This window comes from Vigna unguiculata, chromosome 9 (assembly GCF_004118075.2).
Source record: "Vigna unguiculata cultivar IT97K-499-35 chromosome 9, ASM411807v1, whole genome shotgun sequence".
Classification (NCBI taxonomy): Eukaryota; Viridiplantae; Streptophyta; class Magnoliopsida; order Fabales; family Fabaceae; genus Vigna; species Vigna unguiculata.
The window spans coordinates 18,084,979-18,111,984 of NC_040287.1; the positions used below are offsets into that span (position 1 = coordinate 18,084,979).

The 27,006-nt window shown below is 32.5% G+C and overlaps 2 protein-coding genes, 1 long non-coding RNA gene and 1 pseudogene across 3 annotated transcripts; 1 reads left to right on the forward strand and 3 right to left on the reverse strand.

Annotated features, from left to right (window-relative positions):
* Nucleotides 1-1,267: 1,267 nt before the first annotated feature.
* LOC114196217 lies at nucleotides 1,268-3,752 on the forward strand (annotated as a pseudogene).
* A 1,552-nt stretch (nucleotides 3,753-5,304) lies between these two features.
* Nucleotides 5,305-7,519, reverse strand: LOC114196152. Its single transcript, XM_028086703.1, has 7 exons — nucleotides 7,299-7,519; nucleotides 6,966-7,219; nucleotides 6,684-6,887; nucleotides 6,509-6,601; nucleotides 6,315-6,431; nucleotides 5,862-6,209; nucleotides 5,305-5,433 (listed from the first exon to the last, which is right to left on the reverse strand). Exons 1-7 carry the CDS (start codon nucleotides 7,492-7,494, stop codon nucleotides 5,365-5,367), a joined length of 1,281 nt encoding a protein of 426 aa, XP_027942504.1. The 5' UTR covers nucleotides 7,495-7,519; the 3' UTR covers nucleotides 5,305-5,364.
* A 1,852-nt stretch (nucleotides 7,520-9,371) lies between these two features.
* LOC114163509 lies at nucleotides 9,372-12,150 on the reverse strand. Its single transcript, XM_028047815.1, has 2 exons — nucleotides 10,187-12,150; nucleotides 9,372-10,104 (listed from the first exon to the last, which is right to left on the reverse strand). The coding sequence occupies exons 1-2, from the start codon at nucleotides 12,148-12,150 to the stop codon at nucleotides 9,372-9,374; spliced, it is 2,697 nt and encodes an 898-aa protein (XP_027903616.1).
* Nucleotides 12,151-14,989: 2,839 nt separating this feature from the next.
* LOC114196198 lies at nucleotides 14,990-15,400 on the reverse strand. The gene is made up of 3 exons (XR_003606633.1): nucleotides 15,358-15,400; nucleotides 15,204-15,276; nucleotides 14,990-15,029 (listed from the first exon to the last, which is right to left on the reverse strand). It is a non-coding gene; the product is annotated as an uncharacterized LOC114196198 (long non-coding RNA).
* Nucleotides 15,401-27,006: the final 11,606 nt, after the last annotated feature.

A 27,006-nucleotide genomic window follows, 5' to 3' on the forward strand; every position in this document is an offset into this window, starting at 1 on the left:
CCAATTATAATTTTTTATATATATTAGTGACTATTTTAGTAACCAATAAATTTAATTTGTAAATTGGTATCTAAATTGGTCACTATAGTGACTAACAACTTTTAGTTACTAAAATTGGTTACTAATAAGATATTTTCTTGTAGTGCATGATCTGTTGTTTTGGTGTGATGTAGTGGTTGCTATGTTTTCACATGTTGAGGGTTTGATTCCAGTGGCAGATTGTAGGTGGTTGATGCGCGACAACTCCTTCGTCAATGGTGCAGGAACGATAACTCAAAGGTGTTGCCATGGTATTTTGGTTCGTCTAGGGTTTCTGAGTTGGGAGAAGAAGATGGTGATGTGGCACAATCTGGTTGAACCAACAAGGGACGTCGGGTATTAAAAGTCAGACGTCAATTTTAATGTCACCCGATACGATGTTAGGGTGCAGGTAAACGTCAAAAAACTGAAAATGACAAACGTAAAAAGGTCTTTTTTGTATTAATGTGATAGTACAACTATTTGAACATAACCACACTAAAGATTGTTACAAGAGAGAATATATATTGGAGATTTAAATGGATTTCATAGATATAGAACGAACCACACAATTATAAGATAAGAGAAAAAAATATGTTGCAAAAGAATAAAAAGGATTATAAAACCAAATACTAGATTATATATATATATATATATATATATATATATATATATATACTCATTCTTGTTTCCATCCCAATTAAAAGTATTGGATATTATGCTTGTTCGTATGTCGTCAATGTGAAAATTACTTGTCAAAACTATGAATGAATTGGTACATTATAAACAGATTTATTTGTTATCCTTATTTGTATATATGTGTAGACTTTTGCCAAAAAAAAATATGCTAGTCAGATGTATTTGTGATTTGTAAATGTGGTAGTGAGATACGGATAGGGATTAAAATAGAAAGGCATGGTAGATTTTAGGTAAAGTAATTAATAATTTTTGTGTGGCAAGTTCACCCCGTTTGCCCAGAAACTGGAATGAGTTGTAAGGCTTAAAGCCACATGGTGGGTGATACGTCATAAAGAATAAAGATTGTGTGTGAACCCCACACCAATATTGTGGAGGTAAGAGGATGAGGAAGAGACTTAAACCAAAATGGGTGATTATAGGGTAATAAGAGAAGTGGTGTTTTAGATTTGATTTGGGTTAAAGTAAACAGTGGTTGGGTGGTGGAACAACTGGAAAGTACTCATAACTAAATTAAAGCTACAATAATATTACCACACAATACACCTTACTGCACCTTCCTCTTTAATTAGCCACTTGCATATTGCATGCGACTTCTCTAGCTTCTCTTTCCCACTATAAATACCTTCCCATTCTTCCCTTAACGACTCGTGCAATCGAAAGAGAGAAAGAGATAACCTCAACTGAGGCTTCTCACTTTCACACAATCCTATCTACACCTTTTCGTCACCACTCAGTGAGTGATAGAGAAGAGATATTAGATTCCACCCACCACACCAAAATGGCCATTCACCATGAAACTTGGGCTTTTGTTTTCGGCCTTCTAGGTACACTTTATTTCTTTTCTCCATTACCAAAAACCTCATATGTTTCACCATCTTTTACCCTTCTCTTCAATCTACTCTTCTTCACTATTTGAAGTGCACAAATATTTTTCATTTTTAATATAAGCTTTTGAAGTGAACAAAATCGGAACTACATGTGCCATGCAGATTAATTTCATCGCATTTTTAAGATGTTTCTTCACCACAGGCTAATGGGTGTTTCTTGTATTTGTATTTTTGTTGTGTTCTATTAGGCAACGTCATCTCCTTCATGGTGTTCCTTGCTCCATTGTAAGTGATTTTTACTACTTTACAAAATTATGGGACGTTGAGGTTTTCTTCTAACTAGATATAAATTATATTCGATTGCAGACCAACATTTTACCAAATCTACAAGAAAAAACCTGCAGAAGGATTTCAATCACTGCCTTATGTTGTTGCACTGTTTAGCTCCATGCTCTGGATTTATTACGCAATGGTCAAGAAGGATGCTAGCCTCCTTCTTATTACCATTAACTCCTTTGGATGTGTGATTGAGTCAATTTACCTTCTCATCTTCCTAATTTATGCTCCAAGTAAAACCAGGGTATTCTTTCTAATAACTTTTATATACCGTTCCTTCTTCTCCTTCTTCTCAAGAATAAATGATAAATTGGTTTTCCTTCTGTCAAATGTTACAGCTTTCGACCATCAAGCTTCTTCTCTTGTTGAATGTTTTTGGGTTCGGAGCCATGCTTCTTTCAACCCTCTACTTTACGACAGGAACCAAACGTCTTTCTGTGATTGGATGGATTTGCCTTGTTTTCAACATAAGTGTGTTTGCTGCTCCTCTCTGCATTATGGTAATGATTTAGAAGCCCATTATTAAATCATAAAGAGAATGATTATGCACATAACTTTTAATGGAGCTTCTTTTTCCAAGATTTTTCACTTTTCGTCTATTACTATATTACTTCTTTTATTTTTCAATACACATTTCACTTACTTCATAACTATTACTTCTTCATCTTCAACATTTTTTTTCACCTTTTCTTAATATATATGCTTTCAAAGAGAAATCAAATTCTCATAATTGATACATGCAGAACGTGTGATAAAGACCAAGAGCGTGGAATTCATGCCTTTCAGTTTGTCCTTCTTTTTGACCGTAAATGCTGTCATGTGGTTCTTCTATGGCCTTCTTCCAAGGACTACTACATCGCTGTAAGTACAATTCAATACTACTACGTTAGCGTTGGACCATTAAATCTTTGTCTATCTTAACGACGCTTTTCCTTTATCACTACTTTGTCATATATATATATATATATATATATATATATATATATATATATATATATATAATATATATATATTTGCAGCTAGATCTCCTAACTTTTTGTTATGCCTCTATAATTTAGTGAAAAGCCAATTTAACTAGAGCAATTAATTAAACGTGTGCTCACTCCAATAGAGTTGAGTTCACATGAAATAAAATATTCAAACGGAAAGATGGGCCCCTGTAATATATTATATTTAATTAGAAAAGGCTTAAATGTTTAAATGCAAGGGAATTTAAATTTTATTCCTTAAAAAAATTGATTTGACGTACTAAAAGAAGATTTGCATTTGAATGATGCAGCTCCCAAATACGCTTGGATTTGTGTTTGGGATAATTCAGATGGTGCTGGTATTTGGTTTATAGAAACGCAAAGCCAAAGACATTGGAGGAGCCAACCAAGTTACAGGAACTAAATGGCCATATTGTTGACGTGGTGAAGTTGGGCACAGTGACACCCTCAGAGCCGAATCATGTCACAAAAAGTGGTGCTGTGACGGAGACAGCTAGCAACGTGTGATGAACCATGCAATGAACAAGTCCAAAGAAGGAAAAGAAGATGAGGTCCCAAAATATTAACCTAAAAGTGAAACCATTTTAGTTTGTCAAATGGGGTCTCATCTGAACGCAAGAACAACAGTACGTGTAGTTTGATGTTTAGGGTTCTTCTTTTGTTAGGTGGTGAATTATGTTAGCTAGCTTGAAAGTCTCTTTGGCCTCTTCTTCCATCACTCTCACTGTAGTAAAATGTGTAGCATAGTAGTGTCTTGTCTTCTTTCGGTGTGTACCTCACTCCAACTCGTCAAATTCTCTCTTTCCTTTGTACGCGTCATCTATGTTCATGTTATGGGAATTTATTATTTTACGGGTTATGAAATCTATGACTATTTGCCACACTTTTATTTATTTTCATATGCTACAATGGCTATGCTTCAAAGCGATGTAGATAGAGGAAATGGAGGGGTCTTATCTTGTTTTATGATGTCATGGTGAAGGAGACAGATAAAAAGATGACCTAAAAGTAAAAAAAAACTTATATCTTTGTGACGGGAGCTAAGGAACAATCATTGGCAAAAAGACCCGACACTTCGATTGTAACATGCCAATTGGGAGTCGTTAAACATTCTATTCATCGAAAGGAAAAGTGTTATAAAAAAAATCAGTGCCCAATTATTTGAAATTATTAGCCTTATGAGGATTAGAACCCGAATTTGAGGATGATGATGATTGTTATTATTACAATTATTATTACTATTTACTTAATTACTTATTTACTCACTATATGTTCGGTCAAAATTTCAACTCATGTATATTATGCGTTGCCAACTAGAAGAAAAATAATCAAATACATTAGAGGGCATATCCTTTACAAATATAGAAACAAAGCGTGTCTTTCACCTTCTTTTTTTCTTTCTTTCTTTCTTGTTTCCTTCATTTTAATTTTGAAATCCTTCTTTCGTTTTTATATTTTCACAGTATTATTATCTGATAAATCTAGACACAAGACACTGTATTTTGATAGCTTCCTTTGAGAATTTGGTAATATGAACCCTAAAATAATTTGATATTTAATATATGAAAAGACAAATTAGTGTTCAACATCAACGCTAAACTTTGATTTTCGTTAATGCTTTTACTTTTTCAATCTGGTATCGCTTCTAGAGAATGTTACTATTGATTAAGAAAAAAGAGATGAATTATTAACATCACGTTAGCATTGATTGTTCATTTTTCAAAAAGAATATTTTATTAACAGCATTGGTTAGTGTACCTGGCCCATATATAAGTATATAATTATAATATAATTGTATATATTAACAGGTCCAATAAACTAAAGATCTGAGTATGATATGATATATGAATATTTTGAAATAAAGAAAAAATAACATTTGAGATATATGATATTGTATGATATATGATATTCGCATTTTTGGACGCTCAGTGCTAGCGCTCAGTCCCATTCAGTTTGTATATTTAGGCGTTGAGCAACACACTACAACAAAAAGTATTTTAGACAACACCACAAAACTATGGCCTAAATCGTAAAAACCGTGGGCTAAAGTTTAGACAACAGTTTCTTAGCCGTAGTCTAGGTGGCCGTTGCTGTAGGCATTAGGCCACGGTTTTCAGTACGACAACATTGTTAAAACCGTGGCTTAATATCCTTATAATAGACAACACCCTTATAAATATTGTCTTTGAGTTTAAGCCACATTTATTAGAATGTGTTTTTATAGAAAAGTTCAATGTGAAAAGAGTGTACCTCTTCAAATCACAATATTATACAATTAGACACCACAATAATCAATACCTGAAACAATATTCGTACACAAAATATTCATAATTGAATGCATATTAAATGTCATTCATACATATATTTCAATGTTAGAATGCAAACTATTAAAATAACTATCTTCAAGTCATTATTAAGCATGAACCTTTCAAAGTTTTAGCTAGAAAGCTAAAATATAATATGTCTAATGTTTCTTAACTACATAACAAAGATCATTATTCTATAAGATTGTCTTCATAATCTTCATAGCCTTCATTGTCTTCATGATCTTCATTGTCTTCTAGCTACAAACAACAACAAAATATATTATCACATTTTTCCAACATATTATACATTATAACAAGTTAATTAAGTCAAATTTAACATGTAAATGTGCATTGAATCACATGTTTTCAATCATTTCTAAGTTCCAACAAATGCATGTTCATGAGTGAAGTAGAGACCTAAAATGTAACATTATACTCATCATGATTCTTCTCTTACATAATGTATCATAGATGTTAAATAACAAACATGATTTGAGAGTTTATAGTATAGTATTAATCTAATGTAACACCTAATAAGCACAAAATACCAATATTTTAGTTGCTAAGAGTCTAAAGCATCAATAAGTAGTTATTGCAACATCCTAACCATATCCTATTTAGTATTAAACTTTTGGGTATTTTACATTGATATTAATGATGGAAGTACAATTAAAAACTTTCTTTACCTGCGGATCATGGGTTGATGCAGATGAATATGGCCCTGTTGCACTACTTTCTTTACCTAAAACGCGTGCCATCATATTATTTAAGTCCTCTTCATCTAAATCTGGATTTTGTTGCCTTACCACAAAATTTACAATTGCTCGTAGATCTTGTATTTCCTTTGCCATACCACTAATTGCGTTTGCATGTTCTTTCTTGATGGCAGCAATTTCTTCATTTTTCCTAAATTGTGATGGTGTCATAGTCTTTCCGTAACAACGTACCCTCCCAGGCTTTTCTTTTCCAAACAGTGATTTAAATGTTTGTTCTGCAGAATCACTTGAGTTTTGAATGGAACCTTGAAGCTTAATCTAATAAAACAAAAATAAAAAATCATTATGTAGATCTATACAATGAATAAAGGAGATTTATTTATATTGAGAAAAAGGAATCTATACAATGAATTGTAAACATACAATAGCATTATGTGTTTCTTCATCCAATTCTTTTCCTTTTCGGCCTTCTCGACGTTGACGAGTTGTAATAAACATTTCAGCTTGAGTAACTTTTTCTCCTACCTCTTTCTTGGTACGCTACAATAAGCAAAAGGTCAATTAGCATATTTTGCATTAATATAAAACATACGATGACATAAGTAGAAATATATTACCAATTCAGCATGAATTCTAGCAAAACTAGTTGGTCCCATGCGATGGATGTACTTTTGCTTAGCTCTATTTGCAGCATTTCTCTCGCTAATGCTCTACATTAGATAAGAGAAAAATAACAATCAAGGTAGATTATAACACGTAGCTTTAACGTAATAAGACATCAAATAAACTTACCTGGATAGTACTAATGTTCCAATATTTGAGCAATTGCTTGAAATGAGCTTCAGAAAGGAATAAAGGACGATGTTTTAGCCGATCCTTCAATGTGGAGTACTTTGAAAAGTGTTTTTTCTTGATAAAACTTTTGTAGCGTCTCCATGCATCATTTATACGAGTAAATACGGCTTTCTCTCCTTTATCACTAATATTGAACTTTTCCTACATAAAAAAACATTAAATGGATGAATTTTAAGAAATATTTATGTCGCCAAATCAATATAAGTTTAGTTTTCATACCAGAACATATGTCCATATATGAGCCTTATTATCTTTATCTTTGAGTAGAGCTTTGAAACTTGTGTAAATCAAGGGACAAAAGGTTGAATTCCTCGCTATTGTGCCAAGGAAATAACTCAAGTCAGTTACAATTTTGTCAGTCGGACCAATAGGTTCTCCATCTGCATCCAATACAACTTCTGGACGATCTTGCATTGATCTTCCGTGTATTGCTAAGCATTGAGTTGGTCCTCTTGTTCTTTTCTTCTTTGTCCCTATTTTGACATTCAACTCACAAAATTAAATATTACATATGAAAAACAAATTGTCAAATGCTAATAATAAAATATTTACCTTCTTTTTCATTCAATTCACCATCTTCATCTTGGTATGTATTTCCTTCTCCAACATATTGTTCCGCCTCCTCACTTCCATTTTGAATATTTTCGTCTTCATCATCAGTGCTTCCATTTTCTTTAAGAAATTGATCAATTGACATTGACCCCAATTTTGTTTTTGTATCCTTAGGAGCAGCACCTTGTCTTGTCATTGATTCAACATCTTCAATCACTAGTCCTTCCTTAGATCTTGAGTTATCATCTACCATCTTCCTTTCATAGGCAATCTCCTTTTCTTAGAATTTTCCTCTTGTGACACTCCCTTTTTTGGGTTGTTGATTAGCACTTGATTAGTGACTTGAGTGAATGCTCTTTCAATTTGTAGTAGCTTTTCCTTTGATTTATCAGCTACATTTGCTGCCTTTTTCTTGAGTTTCCATTCTGATTTCTCGAGCTAAGCCTCCTATCAAATTTGCATGGTCATGCACTTAAAAGTAGGCAAGTTTAGTTGTGTTTCAGCAGCAATTCTAGGTGCAGTAGTTCTACATTGATTGCTTGTCATCTTTTCATATGAAATTTGCATTTTCCTTAGCAATTCTTTGCTTGATTTTACTTGAGGAAGTTCCATACTTGAAGCACTCATTTGAATGTTGCTGCCTTGAGGTTTCATCTACACTTTTAGGAAGTTAAGAGCAAAAATAAGTAAGAAAAAAAAAGCAATTAAGCATAACTAACAAGCAAGGAAATACATATAAGTGAGAAGTGATGCAGATATGAAGAATAATAAACATATAAGTGATAAAGAGATGAAGAATAGACAATATTAAGTTTTCTATTCAAGCTTATTCTAGAGTTGCAGATTTTGTGTATCCCTGAAATGTCACATAAATGAACCTAAATGTGGCTTGGAAGAAATATGAGTCTGTTAAAGTTGTACACAAAATATGGTTCTTAGAGATCTTCAACTGCAATCTGTAGCTTCTTCAACTGCTTCCTTGACTTCAAGAATCTGTAGTAAAATTTAGCAATAAAATTTGGAAGCCAAATTTTCATTCAGAGCTTAACTTTGATACATTGTGTTAGTGTAATAAGAAATTAATTTATCACCGTTACCACTGTTATGTGTTCCTCTTTAAAGTTGACCTGCAACATAAAACAAATCAATTTAATGGCTACATATTTATGTTGATATAGACCTGCCAGAATTGTACAGTAACAAGATTTGTACAGTAGCTCAATTGATACTGTCATGAAAAGAAATGGTTCCACACAGTTTCAATGGATAAATCTCTCGATGAAAACATTTAAAGGTGGTCTAGCACACGAGCCTCATAAGAGGAGAGGTTCTTCTGCGAAAAAACCAACTGCACCTGAATTAGAAACATTGAAATTTACAACAGAAAAGAAAAAGACTTGAGGGATAAAGTGACATAAACCACCTACTAACATGTGTTCTATACTTGTATTTTTTGTTCAATCATGACCTTTACAACTGTGTATCATAGTTAATCAGCATATACCTAATAATCCCTGCACTCAATCAGCATAGAAAATGAAACATTTTTGAGCCATAAAAGAGTTTAAAACAACTAATTCGTTAATTCCTGGAAACTCCTTTTGAAACAACAAAAAGTTTGAATGCAGAGCTGTTTCTATCCAATACACTTCCAATACTCGGGATTCAAAAAATAGCAGATAGACCCTCTTCTCAGTACAGGACAATTATACAAAATGACATTTCACCACATTTCACCAAGATTTGTACAGTAGCTCAATTGATATTTGAGGAACTTTTGCTAAGGAAATTTTAAAAGTTATTCACCACATTTCATGATAGCAACAATAGTTCATACAACCAAACATATAACAAAATTTTAAATAGAGACGAACAGCAGAAAAACAGAGTCATTCTATCAACACCACATTATATGAGGAAATGTTTAAAAAGTTATCTTACAATTATAGGAAAAACAGAGAGACTTATTCATGTCAAACTAAAGCAGAGAGACTTATCTTACAATTCTGCATCTTGTTACATAAAAAGATCCAAACTACAAAATCCATTCTATCAACACTAGCCATCCTCCTCTTAGTCCATATAGTCAAACAAAGTCTCATCAAAATCAAGATCATCAGAATAATCTTTCTCCAAATCTTTAGAAGGTTTCTCAGCTACTGTTACAGGCATGTCTTCCCTAACCCAATTGAATTCATCATCATTATCAGAATTATTTACTTGTGAGTGATCACCCATATTAAATAAATCTCTTGGAATCGTCTTCAAAACATAATGTTTACTTGTTTCAAAAGGATCTTCAACATAAAAGCATTGGTGGACTTGAGAAGGCAACACAAAGGGATCATTTTGGTAACATTTTTTGTTGAAATAAACACATGTAAGCCCATATTTGTCTGCATCACTCTCAAACCAATCACACTTAAACATCACAAACTTGAAATGCCCATAATAGTCTAACTCAATTATGTCATTGATTGCCCCATAATAAGTGACGGGTTCTATCCTAGGATTTTCATCCTTGGAACTTGCATAACTTGGTGTTAATGAAACCAAAGTTACACCAGAATTTTGAGTTTTGCGTCTAGCATCTCTCTTTGTAGTATGAAATCTGTAACCATTGATGAGGTAGCCTGACAACCTCCTTGCAACAGTATTTGGACCACGAGAGAATTCCTTAAGTTGAAGTGATACATCCTCACTCATGGCTCTATCTTTGAACCATTCACTAAACTCTTGACTTTGGGTTTTAGCTTTGATCCACTTTCTTCTTTTTGTCTTCCTATTTAAAATCTCATCATACTCTCTATAAAAACAAATAATCTTTATTAGTGATTTAAGGTATAATTCAAAAGATGAGAATGAAAAAAAATAAACTAGTATCACACCTGATGTATATGTTTATTTCATCACAGTTGAATAAGAGGTATCGATGAGCTTGATCCTTAGATGTCAAATCCAAAGAGAATAGTTTACCTTTTTTCTTACCACCCAAAGCACTACCTCTATTTGAAAAGTAATCACAAACATCTACATCACATAAATCATTACCTTCATAATTTCTTCTTTTTCTATTCAATCTTGTATCTACGTCTTTATGCATATATCTTGAGCAAAGTGTCAAAGCTTCTTCTGCTAAATACCCCTCGGCAATAGAACCCTCAGGATAAGCCTTGTTTCGAACATAACTTTTAAGTCTGCACAAATATCTCTCAATCGGATACATCCACCGAAATTGAACTGGCCCACCCAATCTTACTTCATTTGCTAGATGGATAGGCAAGTGAACCATTATGTCAAAAAAACTAGGAGGAAATATCGTCTCCATTTGACAAAGTATTTCTACAATATTGGCTTCTAAGTAATCCAAATCCTGCACTTGGATCACTTTTTGACACAAAGAGTGAAAAAAAGACCCCAAACGAATTAAAGGGCCAGCCACTACATCAAGCATTGTGCATCTTATTGGAACTTGTAACAAGTAGTGTAGCATGAAATGTGCATCATGACTCTTATAACCACTTATTTTCTTTTCACTAGCATTCACACACTTTGAAATATTTGATGCAATCCCATCTGGTAATTTGGCGGACTTTAAAATAGCACAAAAAATTGACTTTTCATGTGCATTCATTGAAAAACAAGATTTTGCAAACTGTACACGACCTCCATCAAGCTCCCAAGGATGAAGATTCTTTCTAATTCCCATGTCTTGTAAATCATAGCGTGCATTGACATGATCTTTTGTCTTGCCTTGAATGTCCAAAAGAGTCCCAATAATATTATCACATATGTTTTTCTCAATATGCATTACATCAAGATTATGACGTAATTTATTTTGTGACCAGTAGGGCAACTCAAAAAATATTGATCTTTTCTTCCATGGACCATCTTTCTTATTTTTTCTATACTTTCCAAAATCATTGTTAAAATCCTTCAAGATTTCTACAATATCAGTACCTTCTAACACAGTTGGTGCAGACCCAAGTTCTTTCTTTCCATTGAATGACTTCTTATTCAACCTCCATGGATGACTTGTTGGTAAAAACACACGATGGTTCATATAACACATCTTATGGCTGTGTCTCAAGTATGACGAATGAGTGTCATAATTGCAACATGAACATGCCAACCTTCCTTTAGTGCTCCAACCTGACAACATAGCATACCCAGGATAATCACTAATCGTCCACAAAAGAGCTGCATGCATTTGAAATTTTTGATCTCTTGAGGCATCATATGTTTCTACACCTATTTCCCATAATTGCTTTAGTTCCTCAATTAGTGGTTGCAAATAGACATCAATATCATTTCCAGGTGATTGTGGTCCAGGAATTAGTAGTGACAACATTGTGTATTCGGGTTTCATGCATAGCCATGGCGGAAAGTTATACACCACCATCATGACTGGCCATGTACTATGTGATATACTCATAGTCTTAAATGGATTGAAGCCATCACTTGCTAGACCAAGTCTTACATTGCGAGGCTCAATAGAAAAATTAGCATGGCATTTATCAAAGTCTTTCCAAGCTTCACCATCAGCAGGGTGTCTCATTTTTCCATCTTTTGAGCGCTCTTCTTCATGCCACCTCATTAAATCTGCAGTGTTTGAGCACATAAATAGCCTTTGAAGTCTGGGGATCAATGGAAAGTGTCTTAAAATTTTTGCAGGCACTTTCTGCTCATTCTTTTGTTGCTCTAACTCACCATGTGCTTCACCAAATTCCTTCCATCTTGAAACTTTACACTTCTCACAAAAAGTGTCATTCTCGTGCTCCTTCCAATATAGCATGCAGTCATTTGGACATGCATGAATCTTTTTATAATCAAGGCCTAAATCTTTAATCATGGCCTTTGTTTTATTAAAAGATTCAGGAATGTTTAGATTCGCATGGCTTCTTTCAATAATTGTAAAAGGTCAGAAAATGAGGCATTGCTCCACCCATGAAGACATTTCAATAGATACATTCGGATTATGAAAGAAAGACTGGAGAAACTTTGGCATCCAGGATATAACTCTTGTTTTGCTTCATTAATCAACTTGTAGAACTTTTTTGCTTCCTCATTAGGACCAATGTTGTCCCCACTTCCTTCTACCACATTTCTAAATGTGTCATGCAATAATCCATCTATATTATCTTCCATGTCGTCATCACTTGGAGTAGGCAATGATTGTATTGACTCCCCATGGTTTACCCAAGTGTTGTATCCTTTTAGAAATCCTTTAGCTATTAAATGATCATAGACCACATTTCTTGTTGCCCAATAAAGATTTCTACACTTGGAACAAGGGCATAAGATCTCATTCCCTTGAGCTCTTCCGCTAGCGTATGCAAAATCTAAAAATAACTCTACACCATTAGCATACTCTTTACTAAATCTTGGAAGTTTAGTCCACTCTTTGTCCATCATCTTTAATCTAAAAGATGATAACATAGTATAAGTCTCTCTAAAATTAACAATTTTAAATAAAAATAGGAATAACATCTTCCATAATTTGCTAATGTAAGCTAATAACAAACCTGATATTATAGAATCCACAACAGGTGTTGTAATAGTTGAAGCACAACAACTTCAGAAATCGTACTCCTCTTTCTGATCACTAACATAATATGAACTAAATTAAAGCATTTTAAACAAATAAATTAAAAACTAATATGAAAATTAAAACAATTAAAAATCCTGATATGGTTTCCATATTAAAAACTAATATGAAAATTAAAGCAATTAAAACAATGAAAATTAAACAAATAAACAATTAAAGCATTATATAACACATTAACACCACACACAACATTTAAACAAATAAATTAAAAACTAATATGAAAATTAAAACAATTAAAAATCTTGATATGGTTTCCATATTAAAAATTAATATGAAAATTAAAACAATTAAAAATCCTGATATGGTTTCCATATTAAAAGCTAATATAAAAATTAAAACAATTAAAATAGTAAAAATTAAACAAATAAACAATTAAAGCATTATATAACACATTAACACCACACACAACATTTAAACAAATAAATTAAAAACTAATATGAAAATTAAAACAATTATAAATCCTGATATGGTTTCCATATTAAAAATTAATATGAAAATTAAAACAATTAAAAATCCTGATATGGTTTCCATATTAAAAGCTAATATAAAAATTAAAACAATTAAAACAATAAAAATTAAACAAATAAACAATTAAAGCATTATATAACACATTAACACCACACACAACATTTAAACAAATAAATTAAAAACTAATATGAAAATTAAAACAATTAAAAATCCATTTCAACGAAATACACCATTGATTAGCAAAAATCAATAGTCTTACGCTCACTGCTCCTAATTCTTACCAAAGCCTCTAGCTTCAATCCCAAGGTAAACTAAGTACATCTTTTCTAAAATTTTCTTTCAACTCAATGAAATTACCAATCTACCCAGAAGTTCTTAATTCATAAATAATGCTTCAACAAAGTTTCCACAAACAGCAAACAGCAGTGAAAATATCACCGAAAAGAAAAGTGACATTTCAATCATGCAATGTCATAGCATAGCCCGACCTTAGAGAAACAGTTCTCAATTTATTTTTTATGTTTTTTTCTTCACTTTTACTTTTAAGTGTGATATTTCTGAAAATAACTTTTAAAAATATAAAATTACACTGTGAAACAAATTTGGCTTTAAGAACTAATATTTTTTATGTCAATACCATTAGAATAAAAAATATAGGAAAAATATTTTTATTTTAGATTTGAATTTAGGTGTTTTAAATAATGAATAGTATATATAGTGAAGTGATAGTTACACTACCAGATTTTTCAAAGATTAAGGTGTGTTTAATAGTCATGTAGGCAACATTATTATATACTTAGGCTATGTAGAGTTAAGTAAAGCTTCTGACCTAATCTTACCCAAATGATGCAAAGAAGTTTCTTACTTCCCTTGAACGCTATATCTCTCTGCTTCTTCTGCACCCACCTGTTGGAACATGACAATCAATGAGCTGAGTTTCACTAAAAGCATAATTGACAGCTTTATTTAATAATATCATGGATTCTCAATAACATCATCAAATATCACCACTGTCTGCAGTGCTTGCAATGGTTTAAGGGTAAATTATAGTTTGTCAAAAACAGATTTACAAAATAGAGAAGTTGCATGTGAGTAACATTCATTCATGCACAAAATAATAATACGAATGTCTCTCTCCTATAACCAACGACAAAATCCCATTACATTGGAATGCTTTTATCCTTATCTCTACAAAATAAAGGTCCAACATTAAATGAAAATTCAACTAGGCAAATCAAGTAAACCAGATTACTGTTGCCCCAAGGGAAGGAGGCAATGATGCAAAACAACTGCTGATATATTGATATACCATATGGGACTCCAAATAATAATAATAATATTGAAAATACAAATTTTGGGTTTGATCAATAAAATAGTAAGCAATTGACACAAATAAAAACCAATGCATCCCTTCATATGTCAAACTCCTCTTATGGAAGGGTAGGTTAAGCCATGTATGCATCTAAGACATGCCATTATTTCCAATTAAAACTTCAATATTCACATAATCAGCTTCAAACTTGATAAGGGTGTAAACAAATTTCTGATAATGTGTAATGATGCTAATTCTGGAACAAATTTCTATGCATATAATAACAGGTAAATTTTAGAATACCTTCCTAGCAGCCTCGTCTTTAGCTTGCTCCAAAATGAATCTGTACATTTGAAGAATTCACACAAGAATAGTATGCATTAATTTTTCAAAAACATTATTCTGTTTCCTACAAGTTATAACCAAAATAAATAAATATATTGCCATGCAACTCAAGGATGATGATGTGCTTTCTAGAAAACTGAAGTTGATAAAAACGTCCCAACTATAGTGGTACCATGTTGATCAAGTCCTTGCTTCTCAGAATCCTTATTTTCCTTTTCATCCCATGCATCTTGCCATTCCTTTACCTGAAGATACAAATTCGTTAGCTAACAATATATGCAAACAAACATCCATGCATATAACAAATGCAGGTTCAGCATTACCACCTCATTCTGTGCTACCCCATATGGAATTTGTCTGGATGATGCTGCTTCTGCCTGCAACTTAACTGTTATCAATTTGGTACTTGAATGCATTCTCAGATATAATTCGTGAATTATTTTAGCTAACAAACACAAATTTTGAATTATCCGTATCTCAATTTCAGAAAATGCCACTCAAAGGAGTAAAGTGATATATAGTGAAGTGATAGTTACACTACTAGATTTTTCAAAGATTAAGGTGTGTTTAATAGTCATGTAGGCAACATTATTATATACTGAGGCTATGTAGAGTTAAGTAAAGCTTCTGACCTACTCTTACCCAAATGATGCAAAGAAGTTTCTTACTTCCCTTGAAAGCTATATATGATTGTTGTAGGGAAAATTGAACCAGCAAAGTCTGAAAAATCACCAATAAAAACTTTAGTAGCTTTCTCTTATAACTGTGCCCTCCACACCACTTGGTAAAACTCGCCTCAGAACAACACAAAGGTCATAATATAATACAGTAGCACAAGTTGTTGATACGAATTATTTATTGTGTTTGTTTGAACCAAAAATAGATACTATGCATAAGTTAAAATACAACATCAACATTATTAGTATGTTTCTTATTCTTATTTTGGTTGAGTGAAGGTGCAAAAGGTAGCCTTACCAAACAAATATTCTTAACCAGAGTCAATTAAGCATGACTAAAATAAGATTACATATAAAACTCATTCTGTTCTTCTTTGGAATATTTAATTTAACCAAGCAGACAAATTTGTCTTCATGTTGCTTGGATTGGATATAAAGCATAAAAAATGTCTCATAGCAAAGCGTTATATGATGGGGGCCCTGCAAAGGAAAATAGTTTACCAAACAATTGTAACAATTTGACAAAGCAGCACAATGGTTATTTTTCAATTGCATCGGTTATAATAACAACTTCTGCACACAGAGGTTTTAGCACCATTTACAATTTATATTCTGAAAAATTTAGATGTAATCACAGGTTCTGAAGAAACTACTCTGTATCTTTAGAGAAGTATGATTACAACTTTACTTCTATTTTACTTATAAACTAATTACTACAATATGATTACAAATTTAATTTATATTATATATACAGAAGCTCTTTTTCTTACACCTCCTATCTCTGGCACTCTAAGTTTTTCATGAACAATAGTTTGGTCATTCCGCAGTAAGAACTATGATAGATATACTAAGAACAAAAACAATAAACCTCATCTCAGAAGCAAAATTAATTAAACCAAATTCAAAGAAATTAAAAAAATCAGGGACTAAACACCAAATTGCAGAGGTAAGAGAAAAACCTTGATTGAATCGATCAATTGTGAAGAGATTAGAAACAATGTAGATGCAGAAGAGATAAACCCTAGAATGTGAGATGTCAAAATTACAAAAGGGGAGAACAATGAGTGTTAGAGAGAAACCATAAAGAACGACGAGCAATAAATGTGACACCCCGACTACTATACTAAATAATTATTATTTGATAAAAAAATATGGAATCAAATTTTTTTTCCATACGATTATCCTTGAGAGAACATTAATAATAACATAACTTCATATTCATATATGTAGTTTGCATCTATGTAATTGTTATGAAATATTACAAAAATATATATTTGTTAAATATTAAGAGTCCTACATCAGAATAGAAGATTTTCTATATTTTTAACATCTCCTAAAGATATTAATAGAAATTATCCATGAGTCAATCTTCAGAAGATCCACCAATAATATCCCGAACAACTCTCACTGAGCAGGTTCCTCTTCTGCTCATGCAACAGGTACATATGAAAGAAAAATATGAAAGGAGTGAGGTCTTTATAAGCCTTAAATATCAATCTTAATAAACTCAACAAACAATGCAGACACCGGGGGCCTAGATTTGGACCTACAACCACAAAACTTGATCTTGTTTTACCAGACATATGGATCCATATTCCACTTCTGATGATCCAATCTGAACATCAAAAGTTGCTTTGGGAAGTGATTAGGTAGTTGAGTATTTCTCATAAAACATTGGTACAATCATAATTATTTCTTTCTCGAGAATATTAGCCATTCATCGGCTCACAAAAGAGATATATACTCACTACCTAACCTTGGCGATGCCGAGCAGGTATCGGATAGTCCCAAGTTTGGCCTATGAATATCCTAGTCCAGTGCGCTATTCTGAACTATCCAGATATTCACCTACTTGGTAAAACTTCCTTAGACCCCACCATGGTCCCTGCCTTTCATCCCGCAGTGTACCAAACTGTGACTTCCCAAATACAAACACTTTGACACTGGTTTAATCTCAACTTATTGAAACCAGACTTAACTCTTACTTAACTGACATACTCTTGGATATTTTCAAAGGTCATTAAATGTGATGACTATCAATTCATGTCATTGTATAAACTATACAAAGAAATAAAACAACGATAAAATGTACATACAATTTTCTTACATCCAAGCTCACTGAATAAAATAATATATACTTTCACTTCACATTTATTTATTTTTAATTGTAAAAATAATGATAAAATAAGAATCAAAGCAAGAACTTTAAATAAATAATTAGATAAGGGTAAGAACGTTATAAATAAACAAAAATATAAATTAAACAGGACCAGTACGTAATTGGAGATTAAATAAAATAAATAAACAGGACCAGTGCATAACTGGAGATAAATTAAATTAAATAAATAGGACCAGTGCGTAACTGGAGATAAATAAAATAAACTAAATAAACAGGACCAGTGCGTAACTGGAGATAAATAAAATAAAATAAATAAACAGGACCAGTGCGTAACTGGAGATAAATAAAATAAAATAAATAAATAGGACCAGTGCGTAACTGGAGATAAATAAAATAAAATAAATAAATAGGACCAGTGCGTAACTGGAGATAAATAAAATAAAATAAATAAATAGGACCAGTGCGTAACTGGAGATAAATAAAATAAAATAAATAAATAGGACCAGTGCGTAACTGGAGATAAATAAAATAAAATAAATAAATAGGACCAGTGCGTAACTGGAGATAAATAAAATAAAATAAATAAATAAATAGGATCAATGCATAATTAAAGATTAAATAAAATAAATAAACAGGATCAATACATATTTGGAGATTAAATAAAATAAATAAATAAACAGGATCAATGTATAATTGAGATAAATAAAATAAATATAAGAGGATAATAAATGAAAATAAGTTAAATGAAAGAAGCACACTAATAATAGTTGTAGAAGACTAGATCTCTTTGAATCTTTGCTCTAAATTTCTTTCCTATTTTTCTCTTTCCTCTCTTCTTTCTCTTTCTCTTTCTCTTCTCTTCTTTCTCTCTTTCTCTTCTCTCTCTCTTTCTTTCTCTTTCTTCCTTCTTCTCCTTTCTTTCTTTCTTTCTTTCTCACTTTCTCACCTCCCGTAACCTTCATTCCATATGTATATATAAGCAAACCATGTGCTTATCATGATTACTTAATTAATGAAGAGATAATGTTTATCTCTTCACTTATCCTCTCTTTTTTTTTCTTTCTTCTTATCTTTTCTTCTTCTTCTTATCTTCTTATCCTTTCTTCTTCTTCTTTTTTTTTTCTTTTCTATATTATTTTTTTTATCTCTTTTAGAAAATTCTTCATATATATATTTTTTTTCACACACCTATTTAATAATATTTTTAATGCTTAAACTACATCATAATAAAATACAAAATTAGTAAAAATAGAAGATTTTCTAATGTTTTATTTAAAATAAATAATATAGTTTATTAAAAAAAGGGATGTTACATTTCTCCCCTCCTTTTAGGAATTTCGTCCCGAAATTCACGTGGTTGTAAAAAGATGGGGATACATCTCTCTCATATTACTTTCTAATTCCCAAGTTGCATCACCTTCATCTTGTTGATTCCACAATACCTTTACCAAAGGTATGTCCTTTCCTCGAAGTTGTTTAATCCTTCGATCTCCAATCCTTACAGGAAGCACATCATAAGTAAGGTTTTCTCGTATTTGTACTATATCAGGTTCTATCACATGAAAAGGGTCATGAATATATTTACGAAGTTGAGACACATGAAAAACATTATGAAGTTTTGAAAGGTTTGGAGGTAAAGCAATTTGGTATGCGACAGAACCAATTCTTTTAAGGATTTGATAAGGACCTATGAATTTGGGTGTAAGTTTTCTAGATTTGAGAGCTCTACCAACCCCAGTTACAGGTGTAACTTTCAAGAAAACATGATCTCCTTCTTCAAACTCAAGGGTTTCCTTCGTTTGTCATAGTAACTTTTCTGCCTATCTTGAGAAGTTTTCATCTTTTCCCTGATCATTTTAATCTTCTCAGTTGCTTGTTGAATTACCTCTGGACCCAAAACTAAGGAATTTCCATTCTCATACCAACACAACGGGGTTCTACACTTCTCCCATATAGAGCCTCATATGGAGCCATTCCTATGCTTGAGTGGAAACTGTTGTTATAAGTGAACTCTATAAGTGGTAGAAATTTCTCCCAACTTTCAGTTTGTTCTAAAACACAGGCTCTCAACAAGTCTTCTAAAGATTGGATAGTCCTTTCTGATTGTCCATCAGTTTGAGGGTGATAAGCTGAACTAAGCCTAACTTTTGTTCCCAAGGCTTTTTGTAAGCTATCCCAAAATCTAGATGTGAAACGAGGGTCTCTATCAGAAATTATACTAGAAGGTACTCCATGTAGCTTGATAATTTCTTTTATGTACAAATGAGCTAACTTTTCTAAGGAAAATCTAATGTTAATAGGTAGAAAGTGAGCAGATTTTGTTAATCTATCTACAATGACCCAAATTGCATCATGACCTGACACAGTCTTTGGTAAACCTGTCACAAAATCCATGGATATGCTTTCCCATTTCCATTCTGGTACATCTAAGGATTGTAGTTCCCCATAAGGCTTTCTATGTTCAACTTTTGTTTTCTGACACACTAGACAACGTGCAACAAACTCCACCACTTCTTTCTTCATCCCAGACCACCAAAACATTTTCTTCAAGTCTTGATACATCTTTGTAGTACCCGGATGAATACTTAAGCTACTCTTATGAGCTTCCTCCATTATCAACTTTCTCAACTCTTCTTTTGCAGGTATGCAAATTCTATCTCTAAACTTGATGATTCCATTTGAATCCTTGTGGAATTCAGATTCCTTTCCTTCAACTTTTGCTATCAACTTTTCTTGCAAAAATTGATCTCTTTCTTGAGCTCTCTTTATTTCTTCTAAGAATTCACTTGATATTTTTAACATTCCTAAGCATATGCTATTGGGTCTAAGTTTTACAGCTAAGTTCAAGTCTCTGAATGATTCTATCAAATCCAATTCTTCACCATCATCATGGATGCATGTATAGACTTTCGACTCAAAGCATCGCAACAACATTTGCTTTCCCAGGGTGATATTGCAACTCAAAGTCGTAATCCTTAAGAAATTCCATCCATCTACGTTGTCTCATGTTTAGTTCTTTTGATCAAAAAGGTATTTCAAACTTTTATGGTCACTAAAAACTTCAAACCTTGCTCCATACAAGTAATGTCTCCATATTTTCAATGCAAACACCACTGCAGCTAATTCCAAATCATGTGTAGGATAATTAAGCTCATGTTGCTTGAGTTGTCGTGAAGCATAAGCTGCAACTTTTCTTTCTTGCATCAACACACATCCTAATCCTTGTCCACATGCATCACAATATACCTCAAAATTTTTTGTAGGGTCAGGAAGGATTAAAACAGGTGCAGATGTTAATTTTTTCTTCAACTCTTGAAAACTAAACTCACATGCTTCATTCCATTCGAAAGGTTGTCCCTTACGTGTTAACTTAGTCAAAGGCAATGCTAATTTAGAAAATCCTTCAATGAATTTTCTATAGTAGCCTGCTAATCCTAAGAAACTACGTATTTCTGTGATATTCTTTGGTTGTTCCCAAAGCAATACCGCTTGAACCTTTGAGGGGTCAACTGCAATGCCATTTTGTGATATCACATGACCCAAAAATTGAACTTCTTCAACCAGAATTCACACTTTGACCATTTTCCATACAATTGTCTCTCTCTTAGAATTTGTAACACAATCCTCAAATGCTCTCATGTTCTTCATGATTTTTGGAATAAATTAAAATGTCGTCAATGAAAACAACCACAAATTTATCCAAAAATTCATGAAAAATACGGTTCATATAATCCATAAAAATGGCAGGAGCATTGGTCACACCAAAAGGCATTACCAAGTACTCATAATGACCGTATCTTGTCCTAAAAGCTGTCTTTTGAATATCTTCCGCCTTGACTCGAATCTGATGATAACCAGATTTTAAGTCAATTTTGGAATATACCACAGCACCTCTCAATTGATCCATCAAATCATCAATCCTTGGTAGAGGGTATTTGTTCTTAATGGTGATTTTGTTAAGCTGACGATAATCCACACACAACCTCATAGTGCCATCCTTTTTCTTGACTAACAATACTGGCACACCCCAGGGAGAAACACTAGGTCTGATGAATTGTTTATCCAACAATTCTTCTATTTGTTTTTTCAACTCTGCTAACTCTAGAGGTGACATCCTATAAGGGGCTATAGACACAGGTCTTGATCCTGGTACCAAGTCTATAGTGAATTCTATTTCTCTTTGTGGAGGTAACCCAGGAACATCCTCAGGGAAAACATCAAGATACTCACAAACAACAGGAAACTTATTAATGTCTGGAATTTCCTTGACTTTTAAAGAAGTTAAGATCATGTATACTTGAGATCCTTTTGGGATTTCATTGTGGTTGGTAGTACTCTCTTTTAATTCTTTTGAGTCAAAAACTTCACCTATGTGTGATTCAAAAATTAAAGTCTTATCGTGACAGTTTAGGAGAACATGGTTGGAAGATAACCAGTCCATTCCAAGAACAATATCCAAATGAGACAAGGGTAGACATATAAGATTTACAGAAAATTTTCTATTCCCTATAGAAATATGACAATTTGTACATGCAAGTGAAGTCGTGACTGGAACATTGGTAGGAGTAGACACAGTTAAATCATATGGTAATAAAGAGACAGGTAACTTTAAATGTTTGACACATTCATGTGATATGAAAGAATGAGTAGCACCTGAATCATATAGTACATTAACGAGGTGACCATTTATGATGCATTTACCTTGGATTAGATCTTCAGATTGAACAGCTTCAGTACCATTCATCGTGAAGACTCTCCGGTTGTCTTTGGTCTTCCAAGTTGATTATTTCCTCTGTTGTTGCTTCCCCCACTTCCTTGCTCCTTAATTAACTCTTTGCATTCATTACGATAATGACCCAACTTCCCACAATTGAAGCAAGTTATAGTCCTTGTGGTGCAGTTTCTTGACAGATGAGGTCCTCCACAGTGGAAACATTTGATAGGTTGGTTATGCCTGAATTATTGGCAGCAGAGGAATGTCTTTGTCCTGAAGAATTCCACGAAGCATGAGATGGACGTTGGTAGGGTTTCTTATTATTAAAATCATTTCTTTTGTGCCTCAAAGGCCCTCCTTGCCTCCATTGAGTTTGTCTTGCCTTAGTATCATCCTCATAAATCCTACAACGGTTTACAAGAGTGGGAAAGGAAGAAATCTCTAAATAACCAACTGCTTGTTTAATATCAGGTCTCAGTCCACTTTCAAACTTGGAACAACGGGAACGTTCATCAACTCTATCATGAAAGTAAGGACAAAACTTTGACAACTCGTCAAACTTTGCTGCATATTCTCCTACAGACATGATTCCTTGACGAAGATTAAGGAATTCAACTTCTTTCCTCCTTCGAAGATCCTCTGGAAAATATTTTTCCAGAAACTTTTGTTTGAAGGTTCCCAAGTAATTTGTCTCCCTTCATCCTCCAATTGTTGTTTTGTAAATCTCCACCAGTTTTCAGCTTCTTCAACGAGCATAAATGTAGCAAATGTGACTCTATTTGCATCTGCACACGTCATTGCGATGAAAATTTTCTCAATTTCTGCTATCCATGATGAGCACCTTCAGGATTAAATCCCCCTTTAAATTTTTGTGGATTATTCCTGCGAAAGGTTTCTAATCCTTGATTTTCCATGGGTTCAACATTTTGTTTTTGGCTCATATTTTCCAGGACAATTGTCATTCTTTCCAACAACTCATTGGTAATGTTTGGTCCGTTATCCATCTTTTCCTGAAAGAATGAACAATTTCCTTAGTTTTCTTTAGATTTTTTTTTTAACTATTGTTAAAACTTATCCTTACTACAAGTATTAATTGTTGTTATTACTTACTTTTATTAGTCTACTTATCTTGCATTTCTCTTTTACAAGAAAAATGTAAGAACAAACAACTTGCACCTCTACTTACTAGTAGAGACTACAAACATGGAAGACACCATACCCAAGGTCTTGACAGAAGGAACTGCTCTGATACCACTAAATGTGACACCCCGACTACTATACTAAATAATTATTATTTGATAAAAAGATATGGAATTAATTTTTTTTTCCATAAGATTATCCTTGAGAGAACATTAATAATAACATAACTTCATATTCATATATGTAGTTTGCATCTATGTAATTGTTCATGAAATATTACAAAAATATATATTTGTTAAATATTAAGAGTCTACATCAGAATAGAAGATTTTCTATATTTTTAACATCTCCTAAAGATATTAATAGAAATTATCCATGAGTCAATCTTCAGAAGATCCACCAATAATATCCCGAACAACTCTCACTGAGCAGGTTCCTCTTCTGCTCATGCAACAGGTACATATGAAAGAAAAATATGAAAGGAGTGAGGTCTTTATAAGCCTTAAATATCAATCTTAATAAACTCAACAAACAATGCAGACACCGGGGGCCTAGATTTGGACCTACAACCACAAACTTGATCTTGTTTTACCAGACATATGGATCCATATTCCACTTCTGATGATCCAATCTGAACATCAAAAGTTACTTTGGGAAGTGATTAGGTAGTTGAGTATTTCTCATAAAACATTGGTACAATCATAATTATTTCTTTCTCGAGAATATTAGCCATTCATCGGCTCACAAAAGAGATATATACTCACTACCTAACCTTGGCGATGCCGAGCAGGTATCGGATAGTCCCAAGTTTGGCCTATGAATATCCTAGTCCAGGGCGCTATTCTGAACTATCCAGATATTCACCTACTTGGTAAAACTTCCTTAGACCCCACCATGGTCCCTGCCTTTCATCCCGCAGTGTACCAAACTGTGACTTCCCAAATACAAACACTTTGACACTGGTTTAATCTCAACTTATTGAAACCAGACTTAACTCTTACTTAACTGACATACTCTTGGATATTTTCAAAGGTCATTAAATGTGATGACTATCAATTCATGTCATTGTATAAACTATACAAAGAATATAAAACAACGATAAAATGTACATACAATTTTCTTCTATCCAAGCTCACTAAATAAAATAATATATACTTTCACTTCACATTTATTTATTTTTAATTGTAAAAATAATGATAAAATAAGAATCAAAGCAAGAACTTTAAATAAATAATTAGATAAGGGTAAGAACGTTATAAATAAACAAAAATATAAATTAAACAGGACCAGTACGTAATTGGAGATTAAATAAAATAAATAAACAGGACCAGTGCATAACTGGAGATAAATAAAATAAATAAATAGGACCAGTGCGTAACTGGAGATAAATAAAATAAATAAATAAACAGGACCAGTGCGTAACTGGAGATAAATAAAATAAAATAAATAAATAGGACCAGTGCGTAACTGGAGATAAATAAAATAAAATAAATAAATAGGACCAGTGCGTAACTGGAGATAAATAAAATAAAATAAATAAATAGGACCAGTGCGTAACTGGAGATAAATAAAATAAAATAAATAAATAGGACCAGTGCGTAACTGGAGATAAATAAAATAAAATAAATAAATAGGACCAGTGCGTAACTGGAGATAAATAAAATAAAATAAATAAATAGGACCAGTGCGTAACTGGAGATAAATAAAATAAAATAAATAAATAGGATCAGTGCGTAACTAAAGATTAAATAAAATAAATAAACAGGATCAATACATATTTGGAGATTAAATAAAATAAATAAATAAACAGGATCAGTATATAATTGGAGATTAAATAAAATAAATATAAGAGGATAATAAATGAAAATAAGTTAAATGAAAGTAAAAGAATAATATATGAGTCAAAATAAATAAAAGATTAATATAAAACCCATGAGCTTATCAAGATTAATATATAAGAGCTTAACCTCACTCCCCCTTACCTTATTGATTGAAGAGCACACTAATAATATTGTGAGAGACTAGGATCTCTTTGAATCTTTGCTCTAAACTTTCTTTCCTATTTTTCTCTTTCCCTCTCTTCTTTCTCTTCTCTTTCTCTCTTCTTTCTCTCTTTCTTTCTCTCTCTCCTTTCTTTCTCTTTCTTCTTCTTCTTCCTTTCTTTCTTTCTTTCTTCTCACTTTCTCACTCCCGTAACTTCATTCCATATTATATATAAGCAACATGTGCTTATCATCATTACTAATTAATGAAGAGATAATGTTTATCTCTTCACTTATCTCTTTTTTTTCTTTTCTTCTTATCTTTTCTTCTTTTCTTCTTATCTTCTTTCTTCTTCTTCTTCTTTTTTTTTTCTTTTCTATATTATTTTTTTATCTCTTTTAGAAAATTCTTCATATATATTTTTTTTACACACACCTATTTAATAATATTTTTAATGTTTAAACTACATCATAATAAAATACAAAACGTTAGTAAAAATAGAATATTTTCTAATGTTTTATTTAAAATAAATAATATAGTTTATTAAAAAAAAGGGATGTTACATTTCTCCCCTCCTTTTAGGAATTTCGTCCCGAAATTCACGTGGTTGTAAAAAGATGGGGATACATCTCTCTCATATTACTTTCTAATTCCCAAGTTGCATCACCTTCATCTTGTTGATTCCACAATACCTTTACCAAAGGTATGTCCTTTCCTCGAAGTTGTTTAATCCTTCGATCTCCAATCCTTACAGGAAGCACATCATAAGTAAGGTTTTCTCGTATTTGTACTATATCAGGTTCTATCACATGAAAAGGGTCATGAATATATTTACGAAGTTGAGACACATGAAAAACATTATGAAGTTTTGAAAGGTTTGGAGGTAAAGCAATTTGGTATGCGACAGAACCAATTCTTTTAAGGATTTGATAAGGACCTATGAATTTGGGTGTAAGTTTTCTAGATTTGAGAGCTCTACCAACCCCAGTTACAGGTGTAACTTTCAAGAAAACATGATCTCCTTCTTCAAACTCAAGGGTTTCCTTCGTTTGTCATAGTAACTTTTCTGCCTATCTTGAGAAGTTTTCATCTTTTCCCTGATCATTTTAATCTTCTCAGTTGCTTGTTGAATTACCTCTGGACCCAAAACTAAGGAATTTCCATTCTCATACCAACACAACGGGGTTCTACACCTTCTCCCATATAGAGCCTCATATGGAGCCATTCCTATGCTTGAGTGGAAACTGTTGTTATAAGTGAACTCTATAAGTGGTAGAAATTTCTCCCAACTTTCAGTTTGTTCTAAAACACAGGCTCTCAACAAGTCTTCTAAAGATTGGAT

What these genes read in the sequence shown, in the direction of transcription:
- LOC114163509 (XM_028047815.1), bottom strand. Translation starts at nt 12,150, where the DNA reads ATGATTAAAGATTTAGGCCTTGATTATAAAAAGATTCATGCATGTCCA. An exon ending in GAAATAAACATATACATCAG is followed by an intron (nt 10,105 to 10,186) that starts GTGTGATACTAG and finishes TTGTTTTTATAG; the next exon opens with AGAGTATGATGAGATTTTAA.
- LOC114196152 (XM_028086703.1), bottom strand. Translation starts at nt 7,494, where the DNA reads ATGACAAGACAAGGTGCTGCTCCTAAGGATACAAAAACAAAATTGGGG. An exon ending in TGAATTGAATGAAAAAGAAG is followed by an intron (nt 7,220 to 7,298) that starts GTAAATATTTTA and finishes ATGTCAAAATAG; the next exon opens with GGACAAAGAAGAAAAGAACA. An exon ending in CATCAACCCATGATCCGCAG is followed by an intron (nt 5,434 to 5,861) that starts GTAAAGAAAGTT and finishes TGTTGTTTGTAG; the next exon opens with CTAGAAGACAATGAAGATCA.